Source organism: Coloeus monedula, assembly GCF_965178545.1.
Source record: "Coloeus monedula genome assembly, chromosome: 6".
In the NCBI taxonomy this organism is placed as follows: Eukaryota; Metazoa; Chordata; class Aves; order Passeriformes; family Corvidae; genus Coloeus; species Coloeus monedula.
Window position 1 is genome coordinate 59264166 of NC_138786.1, and position 18810 is coordinate 59282975.

At 42.9% G+C, this 18810-nt stretch overlaps 1 protein-coding gene across 1 annotated transcript in view; it reads right to left on the reverse strand.

Moving 5' to 3' along the window:
- Nucleotides 1-6757: 6757 nt before the first annotated feature.
- The window catches only part of SLC38A6 (solute carrier family 38 member 6), a 38066-nt gene continuing 26013 nt past the window's right edge, over nt 6758-18810 (reverse strand). The window contains exons 9-16 of the mRNA XM_082283412.1: nt 17633-17698; nt 17385-17438; nt 15766-15845; nt 14984-15084; nt 12826-12950; nt 11813-11957; nt 11602-11696; nt 6758-10497 (exon numbers count right to left, since the gene is read on the reverse strand). Of these exons, the coding sequence (XP_082139538.1) occupies nt 10417-10497; nt 11602-11696; nt 11813-11957; nt 12826-12950; nt 14984-15084; nt 15766-15845; nt 17385-17438; nt 17633-17698 (747 nt within the window). The 3' untranslated portion in view covers nt 6758-10416. The remainder of the gene's footprint in view (nt 10498-11601; nt 11697-11812; nt 11958-12825; nt 12951-14983; nt 15085-15765; nt 15846-17384; nt 17439-17632; nt 17699-18810) is intronic.

Sequence of the window (18810 nt, forward strand, 5' to 3'; positions counted from 1 at the left end):
CTGAAGTGGTGAAAACAGGCAATGTGGCACAGTTCTCCTGCTTACCCTGGGACTCTGGAGTCAGATTTTGGAACTGACAAGTGATCATAAAAGAAAACCAACCAAAAAACACAACTGTATCAAGCAGACACTTGAATTCTGAAGGAGATAATCTGTTCTATCCAAGGAAAAGTGAAAAATATTCTGAATGTTTTCAGAAAGAAAAAAACATTATTGAGACAAGGCAGACACAAGAACTAACATCAAATCCAGTCCCTGTTGGTCACTTCCCAAAATCTCCAGGGGAAGGGAGCAGATGCCCAGGGCAGATGAGGGCCTGGCTGCAGGGCTGGGGCTGCTCTGGGCATTTCACACCATGATGGTGCTGGGGGCCAGGGCAATGTTTTCCTACTTCAAAACCTTTGTTTTGGTGAGGCTGTCCAGCATAACCAAAGAAGCACAATCCAAGGGAAACCGTGAAATCCTCCAAAACAGCTTGGATAAAGAAGAGGCCAAGTGCTGAGTGTGTGACTGCGGTGCCAGCCAGGAGCAGAGAGCTCTATGGATGCCTGATGAGCCCAGCCCAAGCCAAGGGATGGCTTTGGTGTGGCCTGGGGTCACCCACTGGGCATCCCTGGGTATGAGCTATCCCCTCAGCCCCCAGCGTTCTTTCCTGCTCTGCTTTAAATGATGGAGGGGCTGGGGGCTCTCCCCAGCAAGAGATGGCACTGCAGAGCCCTTGCCCTCACCATTGGGACATTTGTGCTCCTGATCCCTGCATCCTGCTGTCCTTGAGGAGCTGCCCTGAACACTAGTGCCTTTCACATCCTCGGGATGGTGATTGCCCCAGGCCCAGCACCGAGACAAGCTATAAATATTCCTCCCAACCTTCCCCCATCACTCAATCCCTTGGCACCCCAGCAGTGGTCACAGCCTCTGTAGAGCAGCCCACAGCCCCAGGCTGGCGTGGGGGCACCAGCTGCTTCCCCCTCCCAGCGGGATGCCCGCGGATGCTCGAAGCCCCAGGGGTGACGGGGCATCCCACAGGCTCTCCCAGAGGCACCGGCAGATTAGCGGCTCTATTTTTCAAGTTGATCCTCTCCCACCCCCTCCAACTTCATTCAACTTACAAGAATTTAAGAGAACTTGGCAGGACAGGCAGGATCTAAATATAAACCCTGGTGGCCATTTCGCCAAACAAACCCCGATGAGCAAATGGCCTCTGTACCTGGAATGCGGGTTCATGGAAGTGACAGGTCAGCAAAGCAGCTGCCTCTTTCCTCCCAGCACAATGGGGATAGCAGAGATGCCATCGGCACGAGTTTTTTCCTACCCTGCTGTGCACTAAAAAAAATTATTCTTGGAACATTATGGAGCAGGGGCATAAAAATAGATATGCAGGTTCAGCATATGGCTCTCTTCACTCCTTGTGATTCCACCTTGTTTTGCAGAGAATAGAAGGAAAAACAGTTATGCCACCCAGTTAACCTCTGCTTGCTCAGCAGCTCCTGACAATGACACTTGTGGCTTTCCAGGATCGTTTTAGAAATCCTTCCAGCAACCTGGGTATCTCTGTGGTGTCAATTAAACCAGAAAAGATGAGTCTTTAACCAGACCAGCCTAGGTGGGAAAGGTCAAAAATTTGCTGCAACTGCCTCAGGTGAAGCTCAGTTTTGCTTATCACTGTTGGCAGCAACAAACACTCACCGCATGGAAAAGGAAATTGGAAGTAAGGTTTGCTTTGCTCCAAGATCTCCTCCTGGAGAGCCATCCCTGAGCCCCACACGTGTCCCCACACCAAGGCTGGGTGGGAGGCAGCTCCCACAGCTGCTTGCCAAAGTTTATTTGGCTCGGTGAAGCTCAGTAGAGACCAAACCAGCAGGAGCTGCTGGGATGCACCAAAAGCCCCGTGGCTGCTCTGCCCATGCAGTGTGCCCATCACAGAGGGTTGTGATGGCCAACTTTGTCTGGTCCCCAGAGAAGTGAGAGTGGTTAAATAATCCCAGTGTTAATGCTGGTGGAATCATTTCAGAGATGCAGCCTGGGAGGAGCCATGCTGGCGCTCGGAGCGTCTCCCACCCACTGAGTCACTCCGTGGGTTTTTCAGATCCTTGGGGACAGTGTGTTTATGGCCAGCTCAGAAGGGGCTGACTGACAGGCTGTGACCTCAGGCTCTCCTCTGCTTTCCTTGAAGGAGGAGGACAAGGCTCCAGGATGGGTCACCACAATGGGATGGTCGTGGGGGGTGAGGGCAAACCAGGCAACAATCACAGGGAGGCACAGGCAGCTGGGACACAGAGAGTGACAGAGCAGAGGGGCTGGTGTCCCCCTCCCAACCCACAGACGCCCTGCACAGCAGGGATGGTGCCACATGCTTTTGAATGGACACTTTGCTTCATGTTGACAAAACAACACAATTTCAAAAAACAACCCAACAAATCCTTCCACACCTTGCTCCCTCCTCCTCTCCACTCAGCCACCTTCCTCCTTCCCTGGGGAATGGAAGGGCTGGGGAATTTCTGTGCCTTGGTGATCTTTAGCCTTGGCCTCCCTGCAGCTGCGGCAACCTACAGCAGTTCTGTGGCTGCTCCAGAACCAGCTTGGTTGTGTCAGAGCCCAACCTGGCCCTTCTTTAGGGCCTGGATCCTGAAGATTCCAGCATCACTGAAAGCCTCTGGTATTTGGGCTCCTAAACACTTTCTGAGCCACAGAATGTCCCCAGTAAAGGGGACTGACCTTTACCTGCTCACGCCCTTTATAATCACTCAAAGTCCCTGGAACAGGACAACAAAGAGCTTTTAAATTCACCAAATTACCAACTAAACCTCATGTGTTTTTCCAGGTAACATCCACTGGACCCTGCTTTTTCCAACCTTTTCAGTCAAGCACGTTCCCTCTGCAGCACAGAAAGGGACTTCGATCCTCAGCTTCCCAAGAGGTCATTTAACAGCAAGCTGGAGGGAGTGGAGAGATGACAAGGAATTTTAATAGAAGGCAAATAAAGCTCTTTGTAAGTCACTTCCAAACTGATTTATATAGCCAAGGCTGCTCCACTACACTTTCACAGTGGAAAAGTCCCTTAAGAAAACACCTTCAAAGGACGATCCAGCTCTTCTTGAAGCCAGGAGAGGCAAATCATGCATGTCAAAGCTGGGGCTAAAATGTGCACAAAATCCACAAACCACTCAAAATCACCATTCAATAGATTGTTCCACAGTCCCCTGAATCCCAGATGCTGGAGCATAATGGATAATGCTGAGCTATCAAAACATGAGTGTACACGGAGTTTCTTTATTCTCAGCATTATGACTTAATTTCTCAGCATTAATGTTCATTTCAAAGCAAGGAATTTTGCTTGGCCTCCTCTGGGACCCCTAAACCCTTTGTGTTTGTTTTCCACCCCTGCAGTGGGAGCATGGGGTGGCAGGGAAATGCTAAAGCCAAATGTTTCCCCCTTTACAGCACGCTGGAGAATGTGCGGCAACACCTCTGCTCAAAGGGAACGGCCTTGTTTAGACAAGCCACGGCAAACACGAGGCACAGGCCCTGGAGGAACAGCTTCAGGGGCTGCAAGAAGGTGGAATATCGACTTTCAGAATTTGTGGGTGGAAAAAAAAAAAATCTGTCCATGGTTTCCATGCAGTTTCAGCCTGAGGCTTTGCATCCCCTAGGGAAACGTTATTCTTTGGCTTCTGACTCACCAAACTGAACTGTGAGACTAAGGAATGGCAAGACAGGCAAGCGTCTTTCGTTACCTAGGCCAAGACAATGTCTCTCCACCATCATCAGAGTAATCTCGCCTTGGAAAAGGACCAGATGAATGTTCCCATTGCTCAGATGATTCCAGAAGATACAACTTGTAAATAGCAACAGCAACTGTGCCAGCAAATACCAAAAGCAAAACTGTACCATTTCAACAACAGCTTTTGAGCTGGATCCAGCAGTGACACTCTGATGAGCACCTTGTTGTGGAATGGTGTCCCTCGAGACATGGGCCTTTCTTCCTAATCCCATCTGGTGATCACTTGTGCACAAGGCCTCATTGCCCTTGATGGTATCATTGGTTGTGTAACAGCTGAGCCTGTTCTTGCTCATCCTCACCCTCAAGCCCTTTCTGATCCTGGGGAAGTGCTGTGGTAACAGCTGGCAACCCCAAAGTGCCATGGGAATGGCTCTGCACTTCACTGGTGTCTGTGCCCACCAAATTCAAAGCAGGCCAATTTCATGTGACAGGGTTAATGAATAAGTATCAACTGATGTAGGAAAGGGCTCAGCTCTTCGCTCCACCTTCCCATTCCACTAGTGCCTGGCAAGTTGCTGTCTGCAAGCAGGACCTCTCTGTGCTGCACTGCTCCCAAGAAAAGCACACATCCAGGAGGGGTAAAGAACCAACATTCTGAAGATTAAGCAATTTGGGGGCATAAATTCCACACATTACTGTTGAGATAAATGTGCCCAGTGACCCTGTACTCAAACATGTCGACAATATCAAAAGGGTAGTGAAGGCCATAACCCCCTGCTGGACCTGGGAGGAGGAAGGGACTGTGGGAGTGTTGAGTCTCAGATCCTTTCTAGTGACCTCAGCTCTCCCTGTTTGCGCAAAGCCACCTCCAGACAGATCTTCCATCTGCACCCCTCACCCACCACATGTGATTTCACCAAAGCTCCCTGCACCTCTGAACTCTAAGTGCTGAAGGACTCGGTAAGCACCTGGTCAGTGAGCAACAGTGGAAATTCCCCTGCACCCCTACCCAAAGCTCAGGGTGAGGAGCCTCCTATGATCACGCAGTGAGCAGCAATTGAAATGGACCAAGAGGAGGAGGTTGGTGTTATTCCAGAAGTTTGCTCCAGTGCCACATGCACACACACACACACACGTCAGCAGGGATCCCCTTAGCACAGCTTCTGCTCAGGCTGTCTCTGTACCCATCAACATGCAGCTGATTCTGCCTCACTGCTTTGGCCCAAAGGATCAATATTATCATATTTGAGATAGTGGACTGTAGAAGTGTGAGCTGAGGAGTGAATAAACCCCATGCATTCACTCATCTTTCCCTTTAACAAGGATGGAAGTTGTTCATCAAAACCAGGAGCAAAACACTAAACATGAGTCCCCCGAGCCATCCCAGTGCCAGACCTGTAGGAAGCTATAAAACAGAGGCTTCTTAACCCCTTCCTACAGGAGATTCACAGCCACGAGCTGCACAAACCCAGCTGAGGAAATGCTACACTAAAGCCCCACTTTCTGCCCAAAGCACAGTGAAACAGCCAAGAGTGACTGGAGGCAAGAATAAGGCCTGAGATTTTCAAGGCCCTCACCTCCAGCCCGACAGGTTCTGTGCCATCAAAACTACATCCCAAATCTCTTCTCCATCCCTGCATGTAAATCCCACTATCAAGTGGAGCTACCTGGGAGGGCAGAAAGAAGGGGCTCCCAGGAACATTGTCTCACTTTGGTCTGTGGAGAGGTGAGACGGGCTCCTGAAAGGCAACAGACTGGAACAACTGCCCCGAGCTTCCAGGGCTCGTTAACTCTCCTGGGCCAGATCCATGATTCGCTACAGATGTATGGAGCAGGAATTTCCAGCCTTTCTCCAGAAAAGCAGTCCTGCATCCCAGGCTGATCAGCCACCCCACCAACCTCCCAGTTCATCGCAGATGCCTGAAATCTGAAATGTAAATCAAGTGGGGAAGGCATTAATGGCAGCAATGTGAAGGCTCAGTGCAAACCTTCCCAAGATGAACTGTCCTGACCTCCGCTGGGCTGACAATGGAAGTGTGACATCATGTGCAAACGAGCTCTAAATTCAAACCAGGTGCCGGGAGCTGCCTGGCATCGTATAGCTGCAGCACAAAGCACTGATGTGTGAGCAGAGATGCAGGGGGCAGGAGAAAGGCTGAGTACAGGACATGCTCAGCAACAAAACAGCCAGTGCAGCACAGGACAGAATTCTGCACTGCACGTGAAAATGCTGGGATTTGTGCTCCTTGGTGCCAGTTCCACTTGGGGCTAACACTATTAAGTAAACAGAGTTGCTGATATTTATGTCCACATGTGTGAGTATTCCTACAGCTGTAGGATCAAGCTAGCAGCACAATAATGAGGGTTTTTTCCATGTTTGCTTATACTCAGGACTCCCTTAGACCTTGCAAAGTGCTTGGAGCTGCACTCACAGGACACAGCTAGTGGAGAGCACTGTGATTTACAGCCAAAAAGCACATCCATGCTTCAGAGCCCCTCGTGGCCAGCCATCGTTCCTCTGCTGCTACCCCCTAAGGAAATGGCCTGTCCCCTATGACTGACCCTCACCTTGCTGCACAAGAAGGCCTTTCCCAAACGGGTCTCCATGAGCAGTTTTTCACCCCATTAAGCATTGCCAAGCCAGCTGCTCACCCCTTCCCCACACCCCAGAGGCAGTGCTGGCACGGAGCTGTGCAGCAACAGCCTCTGAGATAAATTCTGCTGGCTTGTGTTCACAGAGGGGACCAGATCAGCACGGAAGAGATGAGTTTGCTGTCCAGGAACCAATACCTGGGAGGACAATAACTGCAGTTCTCACTGGAAAAGTCATTCTTTGTACCTTGGTGTTTTGGAGAGCACAGCCCAGAGTAAAATCCATCACTGGGAGCAGATCAGCCTGGGAGGGGCAGTTGGGAACATTTCAAGATGTGATGCAAAACATCACCTGCACAACAGAGTGGAGATCCCACACAACTTGTGTAGATTGTAAACTGCTTTTTATTTTCTGCTGGTCATTTTTTGGAACATGCCCTGGCTGTTCCACAGTGAACCTGAGACAAGGAGAACTCAAAACAGAAAATCTGTTGTACAATACAGAGGTCTGACATGAGCTGCGCAATTTTTACATCCAGATCATTATTGATTTCTTTTGGGAATTCCATTTCCACATGAAGTGTGGCTGGATGAACACTACTGAAGCACACAAATACCAAGACCACCAACACAAACTGAGAAATTACACAGCCCTTTTATAATAGTGAAAATTCTCTCCCACTGGCAGTAAGAATAAACAGGTCCAAAGGTTTCTTTGTATGGAGAGCAGCTACACTGAATGGTTTCAACATCAAAATCAACTTGAAAACAACAATTTCAGGTAAAGTGCTAAATTAAATCTAACTAGGAAAGGAGTTCTACAATAATCCTGGGTCTGAGCACTGTTGTTTGGCAGTCTCCTTCCTGCCACACTGGTTACAGAAAACACTCTTCACACCCAGCTTACCACAGCCCAGCTGAAACTTGAGCAGCCTCCAAATGGACAAGGAATGGAAATAGGAGAAAAAGAGAAAATAAATCAAAGGCAACCAATTAATTTTCATCTCTCACATTGTTCTTCCTGCTCAACTGGGGAAAGGGAACCTTTCCAAATGAGTTTAGAAATGCTGTGGGGGTCCCCTCATCCATTCCTGTCAAGTCTTCAGAGAAGAAGGTTGGAAAACGCTGATGACAGGCAATAAAGTAGAATCACTGAAATTTATAAATCTGGAAATTTGGAAGAAAAAATATCTGTATGCAAGAATAATGAAGAAAATATTTGTCAGCATTTGAGTGAACTGAGAGTTCCAGACTGGAGGCCTCTTCTGCTCAAAAACTTCATGGAAGTGCACAGGTGTAGGAAAACCCTTGAGACACAATGCACAGCACAGCCGTGGGAGATGAGAACGATAAATTATTCTGGTTTTTCATTGTGGACAACACTCATACCTTCTAAATTTGGGAACAGAATATTTTTTCTGCCCCTCTCTCTCCCTTTCTCTATATTTTAAGTTATGAACCACAGAAATTCAGAAGTAGCAGCATTTCTTCTAATTCTTTTTCAGATGAAAGGTAACGGGCATTCTGTAAACTCCTGTGCTCTCCTTCCTGCACCACAGCCAAAACGCAATAATACAGCTCAGCAGAACTGTGAATTGCTCCCATTCATCCTCATCAAGTATTAACTTCATACACTGGAATTCACCATTCCAAAGTCTACCTATCAGGATAATCAGTCAATAGTCAGGCTAGTTAGGATAACACCTAAGGATTAAAAACAATACTATAGTGACTTCTGCAGCACTACAGGAATCCACTGTAAAATTAACCCTGTGTTTCAGGTATTTTCTCAGTCACATTTTCAAGATGATGCACACAAACCAAACTGCCTGAGGGCAACAGAGCATTACAGTGTAGGGCAAGACTCGGCTGTTTCAGAGCGAGGTGGGAAGAGCAAAAGCTTAGCAAAGTTTTGACAAGTTTCTGTCTCCTCACAGATAATCTAAGTATTCAGACTTAAGCATTATTGGTTAAAGTTTAAAATAAAGTGACTGCAGTGATGTTCTGTAAAATTTATAATAAATACACTCCCTAAATTGTAGTGTCTGACAAAAATCCCTGAGTTAATTCTCATCAGTGTAAGGTCTCCTGTTTTCCAAAGGAGTTTTGGTTCAGTCAGACAGAAAATCACTTCCTGATATACAGCTGTCAGTGCTTATTCAAGGTACACTTTTACAAGGTATATTTTTAGTTCTCTACAGTAGTGCCAGAGATTCCATGAGCATCTGAATCCCTGCAGTGTGACAAAGCCTGTGAGACACAGTTATCAGAGGACAGCCACAGGCAGGAAGGCAGCTACACCTGGTTAACAGGAATTTAAATTGGAAGAATAAAGGCAAGTTCACTTTTTAGGCAGATAACGTCACAACTTGTGGTCACCTTGGTTTTCTGCTGGTTCAACATGCTAACAGCAGCCACTGCCAGTGCCACAGGAGGAGCTGGGGACTCCTGGCCAAGAGTGGATGTGCTGTTTCTGGTACTGCCAAACTATTACATGGCTCACCTGGAGTCACGAAACCTCTGCTAGAAACTTCTTTATAAAAATAACTTCAGCCTTTTCCAGGGATCTTTTTCTTTGGGATCCTACCAGAACTCCTGAGTTAGTTCCCTGGCCTCACCATATGTGTCTATTTCTATATTAAACTCCTAGGTAGAAGGATACTTCCAAGCAAAAAGGATTTCTGAAGCAGTACTAACCTGCACCACCCAGGTGGCTCCAGGCCAGCCATTAAAAATGAAAAGTATTGTCTGGACCCTGAGAGAGCCAAGTGATCTGTTGGCATGAGAAACCCTAGTTTGTCAGCTCAGGAATAGAGAAGGTGATTCCACCTCTGCTATTTGCTGTTCCTTCCCATTAGACAAGAGAGGACCAAGCACATTCAATCAGCCTTTGCTTCCTCAGGGCATGAAGTCTCTGAAGAGATAAGGCCACTTTAAGGCCATCAGATTCCACCTGATAGAAGCAAATCTTAAAAAGACACCATAGTCTCAGCCACTGCTTTCAATCTACTACAATGAGGAACTTTTCTTGTGGGTACCCAATTCCATTTCCAACAAAGCCCAGTGGGTGTTGAAAATTGCATTCACATTCACGGGGGCTAAAAAAAGGGGTGATTATAAAACATGGAAGTTTATAGACATATGAGGTAAAATTAGGGTTCTAAAAAAGTAAAATTTCCCTTTGTCTTCAACAGAGGCACATTTTCATCTTTTAAGCCCAAATATTCTCTGACACACAACAGAACACAAAATATAGAAACACTTTAGTTCAAACCTGAAACATTTGTAAAAATGGGAATTAGAGAGAAAAAGAGAAAAGTCTTTCACTTGGAGGAATACTGAGGTACTTTGAGAAGTATTCAAAAGCAGATATTAATTGAAAAATGCCTATTATTAACTGCAAAATGAAAAAACAAAATTAAATGCTACTAAATGCTATTATGCTTAATGGGCAAAGCCTGCTAATTTAAAAATTACATCAGGATGATTCAAGTGTGCTGACACAGAAAACCGGTATTTCAAAAAAAAAAATTAAAAAATATTATCATGATCTGCCCATTAAACTGGGCTAAGGCAGTTGCTCTCTAGATCCATCTTAGGATAAATTAAACACTTGGAATCAACAAGTTCTTAATCTGAACTGGTTGAAATTTTGGAAATTATTCAAGCAATACAAGTCTTTCAAGGATTAGGACAATGTGCATTATCCTAGGTGCAGATATCACATTATGCCCATAAAGACTGATGTAATGTCTATTTACCTTGTCTTGAAAGGACAAGTTATTTCAAGCGTCTGTTTTGTTTACCATGTGCCCTAAACCATTTTTGCATTGCAGAACTTCTCAAGAGACCTTTTTACCTGTCATTATTACATCATGAAAAACTCATATTTTAGAACGGCAAAGACAAATTGTCCAATAACTGAAGAGAGTGACTCAAGATTAAAGAAGGACCATCACTAATGTAGCTGAAAAGAGCATTACTTCTTCCATGGCAGCTTTGGTCAGTGTTTCTTTAGGATGTCCAGCACTCACAGTAGTGTTGGCACCTCTCTGGTTCTTGCTGTGCTCCTGAAGCTCAGTTCAGACAGTGTCAGTAAACTGTTACTGATCAACCCAATTGAAAATTATTAGAACCAAACTGAGAAGGCCAACACAAATGCCAAAAATAACCAAGGCACAAGCCTGTGAAGAAAGAAAAGCAAAAATTAATATTTTGCTGAAAGAAGCATTTTACATGTCCAAGGCTTAGGAAAGTCCATAAGAATAGGTACAAATTGGGTCTTTTTAAATAATCTGTAATGTTTCAAATTACCCAGTCTTCAAACACAAAGTATCTGCTTAGGGGGAAACTAAACCAAGCCTGGGATAGTTTCACTGGGAACTCTTGGAGCAGTCTGGTTTCCCTGCTCACACTATCCAGCTGCACAAAAAATAATTTGCCCTTTACAACTTTAAACAAATTGAGAAACTGAATTTGTATTTTACTCAAAATACAATTAAAATTACAATGGATTTTTTTACATTTTTGAATAAAACCACAGTTCAAGAAACAGTAGCTTGCTGATTTATAACAAGGCCCCAAATCTGCTGGAACTAGTCATGACTTAAAATGGTCAGAGGGCATCATTATTAGATTTTCTCTCAGATTCCCTGTTTTGTCAATACAAGAGCAGCCCCATAAATCATAAGAATGGCAGAAAGACTGTATAAACAGTTTGTCAGCATTTTGGCCACTGACATGAAGCTGTTCTGCTGAGCAGTGGTTAAAATGAAGACAGACAGTTACAGTGCAAAAAGCACCAATTCCAACCCAGAACTTAACCTACTACACCAAAAGAGAAACCACAAAGAGGAGGGAAAAAAAAAAGGAAGAGGACCAAAAAAAAAAAAAAAGATGTTTTTGAGAAGTCTTGCATAGAAAACAAGCACAAAAACTGTTTCACTTAAATGCAGTTTAGCTTTGTACCGGCTGCCCAGACAGCATCAGAGTAAAAACTGAGGAGAAACTGGATTAAAAGTCAACATCTGAAAACTATAGGGGAAAGCACATACTCAGATCAGTGGTCCAGCACACGGACACAATGCCTGCCAAAAATCTCTGGTGAAGGAGTTTCAGAAAGACCAGAGCTACCCATAAGGAATGAAAGAAAATGCTCAGAGATTTTGTGAGCGGCAATGAAAACAAGAGCCTTGCCCCTCAGACTGTGTGCTCCACTCTGTATTAAAATGCATTTAAAATGAGCCTATTTAAATATTATTAGTGCACATGAAAAAAAGAAAACATACCCCTAGTTTCTGTGGTGATATAAAGTCCTCTCTGTTAAGCTTAAGATAAAATAGTCCAGGAAATATGAAAAGCAAACATGTTGATGTGGTTGAACCTTTAAAAAACAGGAAGATTTTGCTTAGAGAAGACTGAAGTCCATTGCAGAATCATATACTGAATTTCTCGAATTTAAAATAAAAACCAAGAAAACCAACCACCACAAGAACTTACCAACTACTCCAAATACATTTTTAATGTCAGGCACGTACATTGCAAACAGAACAACAACTGTATTCAGTGTTAAGGTGACAAGGATATGGCAAATCCATGACCCAGGCAGATGAGAGAAAAACACCATCAACACAGCCTTCCTTGCCTACACAATACAAAGACAAACATTGTGTGGGTAAATACATACATAACATACTTTTTGATCTTATCTCAATTTCATAACCTTAAGAATTACATCATTCCAGATGTGAAAGAACATTTTAAAAATCTAAATGCCAGAAGCTTAGCAATAGTTTAATGCTTTGTCTCTCTGTAGTGTAGAGTGTAATTTCTTACTGTATTAAAGCAAGATTTATCACATGGCCATTAGTCTTAAGAAATTACTGGCCCCTCCCTTTTTTGGAGGGACAAAAGAAGGCCTGGGGGATAGTGCTTTGTCTCTTTGAACATGCTTGGTAGCAAATGTCAGCATGTTGCCAATTGATTCATAATCTATACAGTGCTTCCATAGACAGAGTTTTGCCTGTATCATTTTTTTTGGTCCTAACTGAATGAATTTTCAGTTCTACCACAGTACTGATAAGCTAAAGCAGAGGTTTTTTTGGTGAAATAGGTCTATATGTGTTTTTAATTTACAATTAAATTGAGTTTCAAGTATTAGTGTGCTTGTGTGTGGGTGCGTGCATGTAGAAAGGAAAAACCAAGTCAGCAAAACTCAATTTAAGACCCAAAAAAAAAAATCAAAATAAACTTCAGAAGTTCTGAATTCTCTAAATTAAAAACAATGCTGTGGGCTACTTTTAATCTGAAATCTGTCTCAAGAGCACAAATTAGCTTAGTGGTTAGTTGTTATTTTGGAGCTTTCATGGAACATATGCAAATATGTGGTCTTTGATCAATCACTTGACAAGTGAATAAGATACACAAGACTAGATGTGACTCAAGAATTGCAGTCTGCAAAGCATTAGTGACCAGTGCTCACTGCCAGCTCCAGAGCACTCAGGAATACTCACTGGAAAATGGATTAGAGGGACTGTCAGGAGCACAGCAAACAGAATGGCTGCTCTCACAGTCATGATGATGGTATCGTTTGGCAGGTACCTGGAATAGCCTTGCAGCAATTCAGAGTCCACTTTGTCTGAAAACAAGACAAATTAATTGCTTTGTTAATCACTGGAGAGCTAAGGTAATTAGCAAGGCATATTAAGGTGACATTCAAATGGATCCATCTGCTTGGGGGATGCAGATACACTCTGGCATAACTGATACACTAGGATGCAAAATCTTCAGAGAAATGAGAAACTTGAGGAGGCAGTCCAGGCAGAGCATCTGCTGAAGCCAAAGATGCCTAAAGAAAAGACACAAATGTGAAGGAGACAGCATAAAAAAAAAAGATGAGGAAATTTAACAGCAAAAGTCAGAGCACTGAGAGAGTGGGCTGCTACCCTGATTTTTTTTTTTTTTTTAAATCTTAACTCTGCTTTTTTGGACTTCAGAATGGACCGAAATTTTCAAAGTCCAGTCACTCTGTGAAGTTTCAAATTCACAGAAAACAGAAGAAACCATCTGAACCACAGAGAGATGAAACATGCCTCATTTCAAAGAGGGAATTCCTCTTTTGTTTTCAATTTAAAATAAAATGTTTTACATTTTCTCAGACTGGTGTTTTAGGAACAGGGAACAGACTTTCTCTGTTTAAAGAAGTAAGTTAATTAAACAAGACAACCAGAAAGTGAAAAGGAGAAGAAGCTTGCAAGGGGAAAAAACCAAACCAACCAAACAAAACAACTCTTACAGACATCCACTCTTGATTCCAGCATTTCAGGCTCCTGAGTCTTATTAAAGTTACTAAAAGAAATGGATCCTGCAGAAAACCAAAATCATTCCCAGTGAAACAGACTGAAAGACTACGGTCAAGACAGGGTCTTGTCCCAGAGAAATCATGGCAGTAAAGGTAACAGCAACTGGGATGGCTTCCAGGACTACTCTTTTTTTTCCTTTTTTTTTTTTTTTTCCCCTTTCTTATTGAGATTTCATCTGGACAGGTAATTATCCTGCACTGCCTGCTGAACCTCTCAGAGTTGCACTTAAATGTGTATTTTCCAACAAACCTCACAGAGACAGCCAGGAAACAGCAACAGTGGCCAATATGCTATTAGGGCCTTCAAGACTTCCCATATAATTTTTCCAAGGTTTCTGAATATCTAGGGAATATTTTCAGACATATGCTTACACTTGGGGGTAAGAGGTACAAAAGTCTCTAAAAATCTGGAATTATTAGATGCTGAAAATCAATATTCTTGGTGCTTTGTCAGAAACAGTCTCATCCCCACAATGAAGAATTTTAAAACACTCTGAAAGGAGAGGAAATCCTAATCAGAACTTTCATCTTACTGTCTAACAGTCTCCTGTAAGAATTTTCATTAATTCCAATCAGTAAAGATCAGCATGTGATCATCTAGTGTCAGAAGACATTAGAGTGATCCTCATAGATGACTGTGATGCATTTATGTGACAGCATTGGTATGGAAGCACTCCAGAATCAGTAAGCAGAGGCAATTCAATCAGACCAGATGTGTTACCATTGCTCTATGAAATAGACACTCACCTACTTCTGCCAAGGTTGTGATGGACCTTTACAAAAAGGCCACTATGTAGATAAGGGGTCTGATACCTTTCTGTGCACTTGGGACATACAAGAATACCAGACAGAAGAAGTCATCTATGTTTAAACTCTACTAAAAAACTGTACCCAGAAGTATTTAGAAGTCCAAATGTAGAGTAATAAAATTGGTACTACAACAGAGTCACCTGAACTCTACAGCAAATGAAAGATGCCTGTAGAATTCTGTAGGGCAAGTGTGATACCCCACCCACTCTTCTGATTGGTGATAAAAAGGTACATTTAGTTCATCAAGCACTATGTCAACAACATTTCTAAGAAATGTGCACTTCTTGGTTCAGTTCATGTATCAAACAGACACATTTCTGGCTCAGGAACTGCATGTAAGACCAGGAGCATGGGCTGGAAAACCCAACTCAAAGCTTATCCTCTTGAATTTTTAAAATCTGAGGGTTCAAGTGTACCAGTGCCTGAAACATTCCAGGCAGAAAACATTTACCATTTATCATTAACCCCTGTCCTAAGGATTACTTGAAGAATACACTTACCATAAAATGTCAGGTACCCAAAGAGAGCAGACAGAAAGTAAATTAGGAAACTCAGACCAATTCCTGTGACAGTTACCTTCTGCATTCTCCTTTTGGATGGACTAAAATGGAAAAAAAAAAAGGAAATTAGTGTTGCTTTATCTGTATTGAGGATGATTAAACACAGCACAATCTATATAGTACCTTGCCTTTGATAAGGAAGTGCTGGCCTAATTGATGGCCACTGAGTATTCAGTGAGGTCTGTGCTGTCACTGGTATTTAGGGGGTTTAAAAGTATTTTTAATCTGGTAATTAAAAGGGCACTTTTCAAGCAGACAATTAACATTGTCCCCATCTTGTATGGAATTCAGACATCTTAGTGCCTCTTTTAATGAAAACTGGGATTTACACAGGATGATATCTATTCAGAGCCAGGAACAGAATCTCTGTCAAAAACCCTCACTGGATCAGATGTGGCCAAATGCAGATTCAGGTACAGTCATAAAAATTAACTATTGAAGTACCTTAGCAAATGACCTTTTTTTTTCTCCTGATTGTCCAGGGCAGGACAATATACTGACATTGATGATGGAACCATATTTACTACTTTTCTCTCCTGTAAGAGAGAAAAAGCCAGTACAGACTAAAACTAAACATTTCCCAAAAGCATGAAAGCTCCTTAGTTTGCAGTGTTTGATGGCACGGACTTAAAAATAAAAATTACTCAGGATTAATTTAGGGAAAATACTACAAAAAAAGGTTATAATTATATTTTAATATTGCATGTGTTGTCATACATTACCTTTGGAGCTCACAATAGATTGGCAAGACTGAGGTATGGCACAGAAAAGAGAAGGCCATAGTTGGTATTGCATAAGCACTCTAAAATAGAAAGAAAACATCTTTTAATTTGTTTGCTATTACCGCTTGTTCAAAAAATATCTGGATGAACTCAAAATTCAGTTCAAGTGTTGGAAGTCAGTAGAAATATTTCTAGATGAATGCTTTGAGATAAATCTCCACAACACAGAAATGGTGTCTCTGAATCAGTCCACAAAAATTCAACCTTTTCAAGTCATGTAAGTTCAAGTGGACATAGCTCAGTTTCATCATCATAAGTCATGCTGCCTATAAGCCAAAAACTGGAAGATTCTTTTTTGACTATACTGAAGCCAAGTACTTATGTAGAAAGAGCAGGACATGTCCCAGAGCCAGTGTATCATTTGTGAAATTCTCTACAAAGTTTTCCAAATTCTAATATCCATGGCTACCTGTCAAATTACTGATTCCTTAACCCTGACCTGACTATTTTCTTATTACTCCTTCAGAAAAATTTGGATAAAACATAAAATACAACAGAAAATATTAACAGGAAATATAACATGCTTTGGCATCTGAAGTTTTAAGACAGTTATGTAATTAAAGGTGCAACCACACAATTAGTGGTGCATTATTCCAAAAACTTGTAATAAAAGAGATGAATGATCTTGTACAGCTTACTGCAATTGCCAAGTGGAATAAGCTGAACTATAACAAACACTTTTGTGCTGAAATAATCAGGCCTGTACTGGTAAAAGATATGCCACTTTCTATTGATAAAACTTAATTTTAAAAAAGAAGTAGAGGTGAGTGACAAGATTCTTCAAAGCACAAAAGGCCAGGATCCCATGGTAGATGTTTCTTCTTTGATCTACAGATAACATTTGTCTCACATTTGCATTGCCCAAGCTTTTGGTTTTTTTTCCTTCCCCTTACCGTTTTCTTGGGAGGGTAGGGATGGATTTTGTTTTTTCAGAGAAATGCAGCCACATCCCTCCTAAATCCCACTACAGGGCTATCCCGGATTTACCTTTTTCCCTTCCTCTTCACCCCACAGAGACCAGGGTTCTACATGATGCTTCCCCTCCTGCAAGCCTTGATGGGTGGTGACATGATTTAAATGCCACATTAATTAACAAATACCAGAGCTGGCATCCAAAGAGATGCACAAGATTGCATCAGGCCTGAAGAATTAGCTTCAGGTAAGGAAAAACTAAGGTTAGGTCCAGGCAGTGTCAGGAAACCTGCTCTACCCTGCCAGTAACTAAGAGCACACAGCCAAATAGCACCAACTTCCAGCTGAGGGCATGTTAAGTTGGCTTGATCTGATTGCATGATGAGGCTGACCACTGCTTCATCTGTTATACTTTCTTCTTTGGTCATATTTCCAAAATATTTTCATAATTGCTAACTTGGACAGTCAGCCTTCATATAAAAAAAAAAAAGTGAGACTGGATAACACTTGGCAGCAGGTACAGAAAATATTTCAGCAACCCATAATAAGTTTTACACAAGGACAGCTTACCCTGGGTAAGGCTTAAACCCCAATTTTTTAAAAACCACCACCCCCCTTTAAGTTTGTGTATTGTTAATAGAGATTACCTCTTTTGAAAGATGAAAGAGCTTTGCTTTACAATCCCCAGTAGAATTTGAAACCTGTAAAACATAAACACAAAAAAAAAAGGCATAATGAAAAAATAAACCCAAACCACAGACATGAAACTTTTCAGATTCTGTGATGATTAATAAAAGAAGGAATTTAAACTGTAAGCCATTCTGAAAGTGTTAATGTAAAAAAAGCATTACAGTTTACTAGTAAAATTAGGACTTCAAACCAGCATGGACTTTACCTGTAAAGTCTCTATGGCACTACTCAGAGGTAGAGGACAAGGGATCGACCATTTCTTAATCATAACCTGCAGAGACAGCATATTTCATGTATGAATGATATCCTAAAAATCAGTTTTCAATTTAAATACACACAGCTGAAGTATCAGCCTGTTGGAACACACAGCAGGGAGCTACACCCCCAGTAAATTACCAGGGCCTGCCTGGTAGACAGGCCACCAGAAGGAGACTTGACAGAAAAGCTTGTCAGTGCCACTCCATCCAGCTGCTCACCCTGCACAGCTGGCAGCCTTATGGCCCACGGATCTGGAGGTGGGGCACAGCAATGGGCTCTGACATGAGCTGAAATACAACCAGCACTTCCCAGCCACTCTCCCTGGGCTCCACACCAAGGGCCTCCCGTCCGGAATTGCTGCTGTGTTAGCGATCCCAGGCTCGCGCCCCGAGCACACAAGCCCTTAACAGAGATACAGCAGAGCCTAGGGCTAATCTTAAAAGGCAGAAACATATGGCTTGGACTAGAAAGCAAAGGAAAAACAATAAATGCAATTATTGTCCCAGAATGTCATTGGGCCTTCAGCTACACCCTGCTGGTTTAGGGACTGCCAAGTAACAGGGCTGAAAATCAAAGGGAAATTAAAATAAGGAATGTTACCTCCTTCTTCAGGAGCCCAGCTTAAAATGATAGTTGCATTGCTCTCCTCACCCTAATTAATTTCCTATTGTAGTTGCCTGGCTTTAGAGGTTATAATTCTTTTGGAAGCCTAGAGCAAATAATTAAAAACTTAATTAAAGACTCAGATTCATGAGAAGAATAACATGGAAGGGAGCTCTTCTCCTGGCTCAGACAACTGTGTTTTGCCTGCTGCCAAGTGGTGTTTCCCAGAGGATTAGATGCTCCCTCTTGTCACCAGTGCCAGGAGAGGCAAACAAATGTTACCTCTGGCCAAAATGTGGGGAAAGAAAACTGTGGGTACATGGCAGGCTGAGTGCATTGTGGCAGTAACTTGTTTCAAATTGCACGAAAACAACTCACTCAAGGTATGGAACTAGGTGGGAGTCTGATCAACAGCAGCCTGCAAACACCAAGCACTAAAATATAATTTGGGCCTGTGTTGTGTTTAAAGGCACCCAGACAGGGGAAGGCTTTGAAGGCTCCAAAGTAGTCAGCTTTGGGGGA